This window comes from Brienomyrus brachyistius, chromosome 2, assembly GCF_023856365.1.
Source record: "Brienomyrus brachyistius isolate T26 chromosome 2, BBRACH_0.4, whole genome shotgun sequence".
NCBI classification, from domain to species: domain Eukaryota; kingdom Metazoa; phylum Chordata; class Actinopteri; order Osteoglossiformes; family Mormyridae; genus Brienomyrus; species Brienomyrus brachyistius.
Window position 1 is genome coordinate 20,629,157 of NC_064534.1, and position 12,826 is coordinate 20,641,982.

Below are 12,826 nucleotides of genomic sequence, written 5' to 3' on the forward strand. Positions count from 1 at the left end.
AGCACCCTAAATGGCATATATCCATGGCTAACCTCGCATGGCTAACCACAGTACTTTACTGTGGTGAAAAATATATTTCGCTGGTAAAATATTGCATGAAAAAAAGATGGATATTGATAAAGATAGGTAGTATTGCACATGTGCTCAGTCATTTACCCATTGTACAGTCTGAAGGCCATCGAAAGAAATGATTTTCTGAGATGCTTTTAGTCGACCATTTCATTCTGAAGAATCTGTGATCAAATGTGCCGTTCTCTCCAACCACAAGTCTGTGGCGTGGTGCGTGGCATTGTCCATAACTGATTGAAGTCTGGACAGCATGCATTTCATTTGACTGCCCTCTGTTTTGAGTGTTTGTGACATCTCGCGTGTCGTTTTGACTTGAGTTTAGCCCATAGACATATCATGTATCACTATTCTGCCTAAAAATACCATTTTGGTCCATATCACCTGGCCCTGATTTCATTTATAAATAAGTTGTATCCTAAAGAAAGACTTTCATCTGCTGTATTTGTGCAGCTGGTGGATTGCTCTGTGATACGGTTTACTTGAGGTGTTCTGTGCTGAAAGCAAGCTTGGAGGAGTGGGGAGTGAATTTGGAAGGTAACCCAAGATGACGACATGGGAAATATGATGATGATATCTCTAATGAGATGCATATTGTGACACCTAGAAGCAGTGTTAATTTTAACAAAAAAATTTTATCATCGTTTCAGACTAAAACGAGATAACTAAATAAAAATGATTTTGCAATGCCTAAGACTATGACGAAGTGTATTGACACTTTTGTCAATGAATAAAAATGAAACAAAAATGTTTGCCAGAGACGAGATACAATCAGAACTAATGTAGTTTGCGTAAGGCAGGGGTATTCAACTAAAATTTTAAAAGGTCCTGTTACAGAAATTTTGTTGAAGCAAAGGTTTAATAGATCATAATGTCTAACTATATTTAGTGTGATATGTATGTGTGCATGTATGTGTGTGTGTGTATGTATGTATGTGTATATATGTGTATATATGGATGTATGTGTGTGTATATATATATGTGTGTGTGTATATATATATATATGTGTGTGTGTGTATATATATATGTGTGTATATATATATATATATATATATATATATATATATATATATATGTGTGTATATGTGTGTGTGTGTGTGTGTGTATTAGTTGTATCAGCATTGCATGTAATGAATACCTGACTGGCAAATCAAATTAATTCAGTACAATTTTGACAGTATTTATTGTCACGTGACATAGAGCTGAATATATTTGTATGACTGCGGATTTGTATAATGTTTTCTCATTTAGTAGTTTTAGAAGGACATTTTAAAAGTAGGGCTGCATTTCAAAATAATAAAATGTGAAATTGTGCATGTTTAAATCAAGTGCTTAAGCTGTAAACCCTCATACAGTCGTTTTTATGTCGTATTTTAGTGTGTTCATGGATTTAAGTATGTGTTTCGATAATCCCACACGGTAATAAAATTAAAGTCTCGTTTTAATATAAATAATACCAATTGAAGTGATAAGTTCGTATGTAGAGTAAGAAATAGGCAGTCATATTATTTCAAAAAGATATAAAAGGTGACGTGTTTCTCATATTAGCTTTATATTTGTCGGAGTAACAGCGCAAACAAAATGACAAGCCGTTTTAGACGAAAACAGTATATTTTCAATATTTGGAATTTTTTTTCCTGGATAATGGGTATAAATCTCTGATACCATTATTGGTCTTTTTGTTTGAACACATTTGAGAATTTCAGGTGAAACATTTAACAGCAAACAGTAGTAAATAAAAATATTACAAATATCTATTTTTATATTTTTATTTTAATATTCAGAGAGCAGACCTGGTGGCATTGCACTTTTTTCTTTGAAGTGATTGTATTTTTGCACTAATGGCACTACTGATTTTACAGTACACAGTTTCCGGGTAAAATAAGAATGAAATCTGTGCATTTGTGTACTGCACAGTCAGACATTAATACATTCCTTAATATTGGTTTTATTTTATCCTGAACATAATGACTTTCAGAAATCGAAGGGAAACTTTTTAAACATTATACTTTGCACTTTTAATTTTAGTCGACTAAATCACCTGTAGTTTTAGTCGACTGTAATCTTATGATATTTAGTAAACTAAAACTAAATTTGACTGAAACTAAGTTACATTTTAGTCAATAGACTATGATTAAAACTAAATAATTTTGCTGTCAAAATTGACATTGCCTTAAAGTTATAATCTAATTTGGCATATTGTTATGCTTATTAAATTTGGGTAGCAGAGCACACCACATGCTACTGTTCAGTGTTTATCGCTTCCATGACATACCAGAAGTAGCGGTGAAGAGAGGGACAGCTCAGCAGCCACAGCATCTTTTACAAGATAGGAGATACTGTAGTTAAACAAGGTAAAAAGATGCCGGTGGTATGGCGGTACTTTTTGTAGTGTAAAGTCCAGCATGTTTATTATACATACACCGAGTTTATAGAAATCACTAACTTTTGGGTGTCACAAAATGCTTCTCGTTGATATTTTAGATTAAGTATTACTAATCTTCTTGCTGAATTGTGGGCATAAGTAAATATCCATATTGTATTGAAGAGCCATCATCCATTGAAATGTTTACGCCCATCACCTGGTGATTATTGTGGTTGCACCATATAATCATGATGTGATGTGGTGCAGCCCTATTTGTCACCGTAGAGCACAAGGCAGGGAACACCCTGGACAAGAGGCTGTTCCATCACTGGGCACAATCACACTCCCCTTATCCCTGGAGGTGTGAGGCAACTGTGTTACCCACTGAGCACCATGCCGCTCACTTTTAATTGCTGAATTTATTTATTTATTACGAGGTCAGAACGATCACCATGAGATTCATGCAGAGTGCGCTTACTTATCCAGCCGTATAATTATCTGCATTATATTGCTGGCCACATGCTGTCCAGTTTCTGATTGCATCTTCCAGTGAGAGACAGTGCAGTAGCACTGCCAGCATTGCCTGCAGGTCTGTCGCTAGCGAATTCCACAGGAAGGTCAGTGTGGCGTCGTACAGGTAACAGCCGATGTCTCTTTGTCATTCTGCGGGAATCCTTTAGTGGGACAGGTGGCACCTGTGTCATACTGCCGCCACATTCCTTCATTGTACTCTGCCAGCCACTGCGTCAGAGGGCTTGAGTAACTAGCGGAAACAGCAGGCCACTTGTGGGCGGCTGCTTTTCTTACTTTGATCCATGCTTTTACTAAGCCATCTTGCGCCCAGACCTTCAGAGCGGTATGTCTCTCATGCTGGAAAGCAGCTGTAGTGCATTCTCAATGGCCCAAGGTGTGGCAAGCAGCCAAGGAAGTGATTTCCCCACCCGCTGCTTCCTCTGAACTCACACCTATAAATAGACACTCTCTCGGGGCTTGTCTACATACTCAGGTGTGTCCGGGGGGGGGCGTCACCTCCCGAATTTGCATTTGAAGGGCTCTGTGCAGTCCAGTCCTCGGTGTTTCCCGATCACCCTCAGGAATTGAGCTGTTTTTAAGTGCAGAGTGCTACTGTACACGGAAGTAACCAAATAAGCAGTTGCTGAGTCAACAGAGCCTGCGCCCTGTGACAGACGTCAGGCATACGTTGGGGGTGTTGAGGGCTGGTTCTCTCTTAGGGTGCTAAGCTAATATTCGGCTCTTCTCATCACTGCTGCTGTGAACTGCAGGTCAGCTGCATGTCACTATAGTATAGGGCTTAAGAAAAAAACGAGTGGAAAAACAAAGCAAATGAGCAGCACCCTAACACACTCACTTGCTTGGTGATTGTTTAGAGAAGTGGCCGTAGATTGACTCCAGATGCGAGTTATTTTGGAATAGAAGAGATGTCCTACAAGATCCCAAAGTGGGCGTGTCCTTCACTTTCTTACAGAGTTATTTCAGCAAGGCCTACACTGTTCCCTCCCTTACAGTAGACTGGTTCAGCTGCTTGGGTTTAAATGTCAGTCTTGTGCAAAACTATGAAAACCCTTGTGGAACAAGCTTCTGAGCCTTCCTGCACTTGCTGTCTTTGTTATGTTTCTGAATTATATTAATGTTATTTTTGCATGAACAAGATAATATGTAAATTGACTGATTTGCAAATATCAGACTTGTTAATTACTGAAAATATTGTTTTGGAAATATTGGTGAATGTTTTGAATATTTCAGTTGTACCTTACGGGAAAATAAGGCTACAGAATATTAGTCACATTGAAATTGGTAGTTTTTTTTTCTTACAAACTACATAGTTTGAGTGTCAGGACTTTGACATGTGATCCACGTATGTGATAAATGTGTCATTTTGGGAAAGCATATGTGAAATTTTTAACACAGTTCATGAATAGATTTGTTTTAACTTTAATAATGTCAGCAGCCCATTTTCTTCACAGATGAGCTCAACAGTGTATGCTTTTTATTGCACTTGTAGTTCCTCAACATCCAACGATGGCGTATGGAGAGAAAAATCATTGTTTTGACAGTAATTTGTTGGTGTGCTCAATTGAAATGCTTCTCTTCTGGGACTTTTCTATTGCTCATTAGTCTTAAGGTGTTTTCACACTGAAGTTCCAGAACCTGGTCCCGGTTTACAAGTCCCTGATATGTCTCGACCAGGGACTTTTGTAACCCCTGGCCACTATTGCCTGTCATTTTCACACTGCACAACAGAACTGAAACCTTTATGCTAAATAAGCTTGGGAGACGCAAAAAGCTAGTAGGTTAAACTTCAAACATGATTCAAAACCACACCACCACATAACTTCCAAGTTAGCAGTGCTGCTTGTGGTCAACCAGTCCATAAGACATCATTGTAAGTTCCTCCCCAGTAGTTTGTATTTGAATGAGAAGTACCTAGTCTGGAATATGTGCTAAAGTGTCCCAGAACTACCTCCATAGAACTACAATCAGACTGACTTCCTGTGAACGCACCTGTTCTTAATTCAGGGTTTATGGTTATGTGAGTTAGAAAATGCCTGTCTTGTCCCCTTTTGACATCTAAGAGCTAAATGCTGACTTAAATCTGGTAAACTTTACACCCGCAAAAACAAGCACTGCATTTGTCCCAGTGTCATAATATATATATTTTTTAACCTTGTAAATCCCTCGCTGAAAGATTATGCTGTAAAAATTAGCAGCTGGAGTGGCTTTGAAAAACACTGCTGAAGTGTGAAACTAATTGTCTTCTTTCTCCTCCCACAGGGCATATTCCCTTGTTGACTCTAGCCAGGTGTCGACTTTCCTCATCTCCATACTTCTTATAGTCTACGGCAGCTTCAGGTGAGTATGCTGAACCCACATTAAGAATATTAATACTGTATAAGGACTAAATGGCAGGACATTTTAGAAAGAATGTAAGAAAAACAGCACACAGAAAATGAACTTAAGACAAACTGCGCTTTTCCACTGGCATACAGGAACCAGGCCATACCCAACCTGTACTGTGAAGAGACACTAGTTACAGCGCGGATACAATTCGCGGATAAAGCCCGGTAAAGGTGCTGCCGAGTTTGGAGAGCGGCAGTGACATAAAACCGAAAAGACCCCTGTTTACTGTTCACACCGTGTACATCATGATTTGCTATGTGCTAATTTCCACTGTGAGAATTGCAATGTTCTGTTAGCATCAAATGCTAGCAGATTAATATTAGCTTGCATAAATTTGCATTCTGAATCCATTATTTTAAGCTGCTCTGCAGTACTTTTTCTAATCAGAGTTGGGAAGTTCCGAGTTAACGGCAATGCGCTAATATATCTTGATGTGCGTTGCTTCTAATAACGAATGATATATAGAATATGTCCTTTTTTTCTTCAGATAATCATTGCATATCGATGCAGATCGGATCTTTCTTGTCTCCATGCATTTCGACTAATCAGTTGGTGGTGACATAACCAGCTCAGTTGAGTCATGCTTTCATTCTTGCTAGTATGCAGGACCATGTCAGCGCAGGTAGGGGTCAGATACAGCTCTCATAATTGATGGAAAACCATGTCTTCGCAGTTCAGCTTGGGTATGGCTCAATTCATTGTGACAGTAGAAAAATGCCATAGGTTAATCTGCCACTGTGTCTATTTTAATGCGGACTTCCTCACAACCATTTGTGAAGTTCTTACCTTTCTGGTTCTTCAATGTTTTAATACCCATTTACTCTCGCCTTGAATATGGGCTCAAGTTGCTGGCGTGGCATTAGGAATCAGCATAATCAATAAATCACTACCATTTGCAGCAGAACATGTTTATATGGATTTTATTTCAAATTGCCTGAAGTCTAAGATGACTTTGGAACCCACAGTAATTCACTGCAATCTTCTATTGGTCAGTTTGTTGGCTCCTGTTGGGTTAATTTAGACACTGATTGACAATGGACTGTAATTCCATCAATTGTGGGATGGATACTTAGTTTTCTGTAATTTTTATTTGGGTTTTGATTGCAAAGCATCCATAAAAAATGTAGATGTTGTAGGCGAGCTTCACATAAATGCATGCAGGGGTCCAGACTAAGTTTTCCAGTGGTTGTATTGCTGCTACCAACTTTCTCAATTGGTTGCGTCAGCATATGATCTGGTCGCACCTTTCTTATAAACAGGCACCCGTAACCCTAACAGTCTGCTAGCCTGGATGATAACATAAAAGTACCAGTTTCTAAACAAACAGTATACTTTGTATGCCAAATTATTTTTGTCTTTTCCTAGCAAGACATTTTATGTAATGTACAAACCATCTAAATTATCCCCCTGTAAGTTACTACTGCACGCAATGAGAGCACTACGTCTTGCAGGACTTCAGACAGACAAAAAAAATATTTAGGAGTCAAATGTCCATCACGTGCCATTGATGCCAAATGTAAAATAAATTTAAAAAAATGCTTACATGGCACATTTTGCCTGTAGTCTACCTCACACTACCATGTCTTTTTCCTATCTGAACTATCTGATCTGCCTGCTATTACCTTCTGCGTTCTTATATATAACAACATCATAATAAAAGACAAAGAAAAATGCAATATGTAATATGCAATATGTAAGGAAGACAGCTGGGCTGTTGAACATGAAGTGCACACACAAACAATGAAATATTAATTAAAATTCACCCGTAAAGAAATCTGGAAAACAAAGGGGTGTTGCTTGCATGCTTTTGTTGAAAGATATTACAACTGGAAACCTGAATATAAAGGTAACGTTCCCACGGTGTCATAATTACGGTTTAAACCCGAACCCATTTTCGGATATACCTCCCTGGTATTTTTGTTTGATGATGTATGTGGGGATAGGTGGATCTATACCGAAATATTCCAGAAAGCGGATTTGAGTAAAAACCTGAACTCCAACACCAGGGTAAAGTTAGCTTTATGTGCAGTTTTCCAGCTGTTTTATCTTTCATAGTTTGCATAGTGTGCATTGTCCCTCATTGTATAGCTTTATGGGATATGTCTGTATTGTTTAGGTTTATACTTATTAGTCCCTAAACTAATTCTATGTTTTGTGCTTTAAACGGACACGGTGCATTATTAATGGTATTGGAAAAGTATTTTGGGGTCTCACAAAAGTCCCTCCCACCTTTCTGAGAGTCAATTTTTTTCCTCAACCATTGATTTTTTTTTTGTTTGTTTGTTTTGTTCCCTCCCTGCCCCTTCTGGGGCTCCATACTCTCCACAACAGGCTGCCAGATAGCGTGAAGAGTTTCCAGCGCAATGATTTTACAAATCCCAGCCAATCTGTCAACACTGCTCTGGATCGATCCACGTTTTAATGGGGTGATAATGTAGCAGGAAAGACGAAGTGTACATAATTAAAAGTTGCCACTTTTCTTGCTTTATTTATTTTTCTTGGATTATGAGAGGCAGTCGTCATTACCAATGAATGGAAAAAAAACTTTTTGGAAAAATAATGATGACCATTTTAGTCACCATCGTGAGCACTGTTTTTTAGGTTAAATGACTAAATAAATGGTTTTGGCTTGCACGTTCGGCACTTTGGGTACTGGAATTTTTGGTACTGGTACTCGACCGGAAGTCAGTGGCAAAGCAAGAGTACCAAAAGTATGGTATCTGCTGCAGTGGAAAGCGTCCTTACTGCTCTCGCGAAATATTTTATTCTGAACACTAGCTTAATGTAACTCTCAGCGTCACATGCGACTGTCCTGAGACCTCTCTCTGGCTCTCCCACTCCACCAGCCTCCTCCTCTTTCTTTTTATCAATTTTTTTTTTATTTATAACCAGCTATAGACAGCTTCTTTTTTAACATCACAGCTTCGCTTTGGCACCATGGTTTTGCGCGTTTTATCATGAATGCACATATACAGTATGTATGTACTCCTACATGCAGGCAAGGAGAGATCAATTTTGCAAAAAAAGACACACTGAACCAGGGAAGGAGAAAAAGAAATTCAGTCGCAATTTCTTAACGCAGTTCCCATGCAGGAGCAAAGTATCCTAATGACTATGATGCACTGGCACAGATGCGACCAAGTGAAATTTAAAATGGCACATACTCAATAAAGGGTTGCATGCACAACCATTTTGGTCACAGTCTGGAACCCTGGCATGATCTTGTGACATAAAATTAGAATGATGTGCTTTTTTTTTACATTTGTAGTAAAAACTGTGTGCCATGTTGACTCCTGGTTCGTGCTCTGTGCTTCCTGGTGAGCCTCAAATGGATGGATAATTAAATAGATGGAATTCTGTTTTTACGGTTACGTTGGGACTTTAAGGTATTTCACTATGCCTTAGTGTGTTATGGGCTTAAAACTGAGCAGAAGGCTAAGCCACTACAGTATTGGCTTAGGCTGGTCATTTGTGTTATTGCTTTGGTTAGACTTCATTCCTCCTACAAAGCATCACTTCCATTCATTGACTTGTGTAATATAACCTTATTTTGTGATGGTTGAAGTAATTTTTGTTTCTGACTGGGTGTAGAAAATTTAAGGTGCTTTTTTCCTCTTATGTATGCTTCTGAGCTTCATGCTCTCTTGCATGTGATTTAGGAACTCTTCTGAGTAGAGTTTGGTAGATTACATTAATCTTGTTTAATATCCCTTTTCTTAATCGGGGGTTAAATAGTAACTATGGCGCCAAGTTACATTTTGAGGTGCATCTACACTGAACAAAAATATAAACGCAACACTTTTGTTTTTGCTCCCATTTTTCATGAGATGGACTTAAAGATCTACAGTTCATTCCAGATACACAATATTACCATTTCTCTCAAACATTTCTCACAAATCAGTCTAAATGTGTGATAGTGAGCACTTCTGCTTTGCTGAGATAATCCATCCCACCTCACAGGTGTGCCACATCAAGATGCTGATCTGACATCATGGGTAGTGCACAGGTGTACCTTATACTGCCCACAATAAAAGGCCACCCTGGAATGTGCAGTTTTGTCTCACAGCAAAATGCCACAGATGCCACAAGCATTGAGGGAGCGTGCAATTGGCATGCTGACAGCAGGAATGTCAACCAGATCTGTTGCTCGTGCATTGAATGTTCATTTCTCAACCATAAGCCGTCTCCAAAGGCGTTTCAGAGAATATGGCAGTACATCCAACCGGCCTCACAACCGCAGACCACGTGTAACCACACCAGCCCAGGACCTCCACATCCAGCAGGTTCACCTCCAAGATCGTCTGAGACCAGCCACTCAGACAGATAATGCACGGCCCCATGTTGCAAGGATCTGTACACAGTTCTTGGAAGCTGAAAATGTCCCAGTTCTTGCATGGCCAGCATACTCACCGGACATGTCACCCGTTGAGCATGTTTGGGATGTGCTTGACCGGCGTATACGACAGCGTGTACCAGTTCCCACTAATATCCAACAACTTCGCACAGCCATTGAAGAGGAGTGGACCAACATTCCACAGGCCACAATTGACAATCTGATAAACTCTATGCGAAGAAGATGTGTTGCATTGCATGAGGCAAATGGTGGTCACACCAGATACTGACCGGTTCTGAGTCCCCAGACCCCCAATAAAGCAAAAAACTGCACATTCCAGGGTGGCCTTTTATTGTGGGCAGTATAAGGTACACCTGTGCACTACCCATGATGTCAGATCAGCATCTTGATGTGGCACACCTGTGAGGTGGGATGGATTATCTCAGCAAAGCAGAAGTGCTCACTATCACACATTTAGACTGATTTGTGAGAAATGTTTGAGAGAAATGGTAATATTGTGTATCTGGAATGAATTGTAGGTCTTTAAGTCCATCTCATGAAAAATGGGAGCAGAAACAAGAGTGTTGCGTTTATATTTTTGTTCAGTATATATTGACAGTTTATAACATCCTGTGCTGAATCTGTTTTCCTTGCAAAATCCTGCTATTAACGTGCATTAACAGCTCAGAACAATCCATCCAAATGCATCTTGCCACAAACTGGTGAAAGTACTGGCAGGTCTGGGAGCCTGACAGGGAGCGAGTGGGAGAAGGGCACATGAAGCTCAGCCTGGTCCCAGGCCCAGGCCATTTGGCAGTAGCCTGTCCGTGTTCCTCCTTCCTGCCTGTCAGTTAAGGTTAAAACAGACCTCTGTTGGCGTCATTGACCTGCCTTCAGAATGCACTTTGGTGGAAGAGGGTGTAACCGACCTTCTTCCTGAACTGGGAATCTCATACTTGCAGTGACGTGATACAACATGCCGTGGAGTCATTTTATAAGAGACGGAAGTCGTTAGTCTGCATCCAGACAATAAGGAGGCCTGGGCCTCACTCAGCTGCCAAGTGGCTGCTTTGTTACTGCAAGTTCCTGCTGCCCCGGTTTCTTTGTTGTGTATGTATGCTGTATGTATGTATGTATGTATTTATGTATGTATGTGTTATCTGGGTAAACTGGGAGCGTGCAGTAATCTCTGCAGTCTGCAGGTGCTAATAATCGTTGTTAGGATTCCCATTGTTTTATTTAGCATATAATGAGTATGAGGAATATCATTGTTTTAATCCCTACCTCGGACAAAGGGAAACTGTCCATATACCATGAAGGTTAAGCACTGTCCCGACATGTCTCAGAGCCCAAAGCCAGAAATAGCACCTTTTACACTAATGTACATGGTCTGCAAACAGCATGTATCAGATATCTGTTTTAGCAGCAGTAATACCCAGGCTAATGGTTAGAACATCAGTGCTGAGTTTCATGACTACACAAGGGACTGGCACAGTGTGTCACTCAATGCTTAGAACTGCATGTTAAATCCTGGAAAAGGAACATGAGTGTGGTTATACCAGCTAGCCCCAGGGGAAGTGCTATTCAAATTCAGGAGGAATTGAGGGCACAGGATGGCCTGCATGAAATTTAAACACCACTGAAAGCTAATTAGTTTTATTTATAATAATGTCCTGTTTTTAAAAATAACAAATAATTTTTTAAAAAGTTTATCTACCTTGCCTTTGCTTATTTAATACAACTGTTAAGCATAAAAGTGTTCAGCTCAATCTTATCCCCCCTCATTCGTGCAGGTCACTAAACATGGACTTTGAGAATCAAGAGAAAGACAAAGATGGAAATCCTACGACACCCAGCAGCTTCAACAACAATAATCCCAGCAACAGTGAGTCTGGTGGGAAGCCCTTGCAAATGGGATGGGGAGTATAGCATGAGCAAAGTGGACAGGATTATGCAGACTAAAGCTAACTACCTCAGTCTGTTAAATTATTGCGTGTACAAAAGTAATCATAGCTGTTGAGAAATATAAATGTCCACTTTTCTGATAATTTTTATTTTAAATGTAAATGTGGAAGAAGTATTGCTGGGCGATAAAACTATAGCAATGATTGTTGCAATATAATTTTTCCAATATCGAGGTGCCAAATGCTCCATATGAGTTTGATATGATTCAGTAGAAACACTGTTGCTGGCAACAGGCTTTGCGTCACAGAATGAGGTCATTTTCTCTGTGACTACTTGTCTGGACCGGAAGTGGAGCACAAGCACAAACACAGCTATGAAAACAGGGGATTTATTGAACAAATAACAATGCAAGGTAGGCAGACAACAAACAAAACCATCAAAACAACAGAGCAACTCACCAGGAGAGCAGGGCGGTCCAAAACAACCAGCTCAATAAGAGCAATTCAGCAAATTCCAAAAGGAAAGTCCACAGTAAAATTCAGTTCATGAATTATCCTGAGAACAATACTCCACAGAGAATTAAGAAACGATAGGAAGAATGCCAGCGGCGCTGTTTTTCAGCCACTAAAATAATCTGTTCGTCTCAGATTTGTGAAATGCGAAATGTTGTTTGGTACATTTTGGCGCTTTCGGATTACTTTTTAGCATGCTTTTAGCCCTAAAACCGAGAGCCACATCTAGGGGGGTCAGAAAATAGAACAAATTGTTCCAGAAGCATCATTTTGGCCGTCACTACTGTTTGGCAAGTGTTTGTTACGTTCTGATGATAAAGTTTCTTTCATTTTAACTCAGGAGTAAAAATCAGCCTTTAAACTGGAGAGAAATAATAAATGGACATTTATCGCAATAATCATCATTATTGACAGGAATTTTTTTATCGTGATAATATGTTTGGCTATATTGCCCAGCTCTAGGAAGACGTAGGTTTGACACCACAGATTAGACTAGACTATTACGGTATGGGCAAAGTGGGTAGAACATTTTGTTAGACAGCTGTCCATCTTTCCATCCACAGGTATTCAGACCATCGACTCCACGCAAGCTCTCTTTCTACCCATCGGGGCCTCTGTCTCTCTCCTTGTTATGTTTTTCTTCTTCGACTCAGTCCAGGTCGTCTTCACCGTATGCACAGCAGGTAATTGCGCTTGCTGCCATTTAGAGGATCCATAACTTTGTGT

At 39.7% G+C, this 12,826-nt stretch overlaps 1 protein-coding gene across 1 annotated transcript in view; it reads left to right on the plus strand.

Annotated features, from left to right (window-relative positions):
• LOC125713046 (signal peptide peptidase-like 3) overlaps positions 1–12,826 on the plus strand; it is a 44,289-nt gene that overhangs the window by 22,274 nt on the left and 9,189 nt on the right. Inside the window, exons 2-4 of the mRNA XM_048983829.1 lie at positions 5,225–5,302; positions 11,477–11,568; positions 12,664–12,783. Of these exons, the coding sequence (XP_048839786.1) occupies positions 5,225–5,302; positions 11,477–11,568; positions 12,664–12,783 (290 nt within the window). The remainder of the gene's footprint in view (positions 1–5,224; positions 5,303–11,476; positions 11,569–12,663; positions 12,784–12,826) is intronic.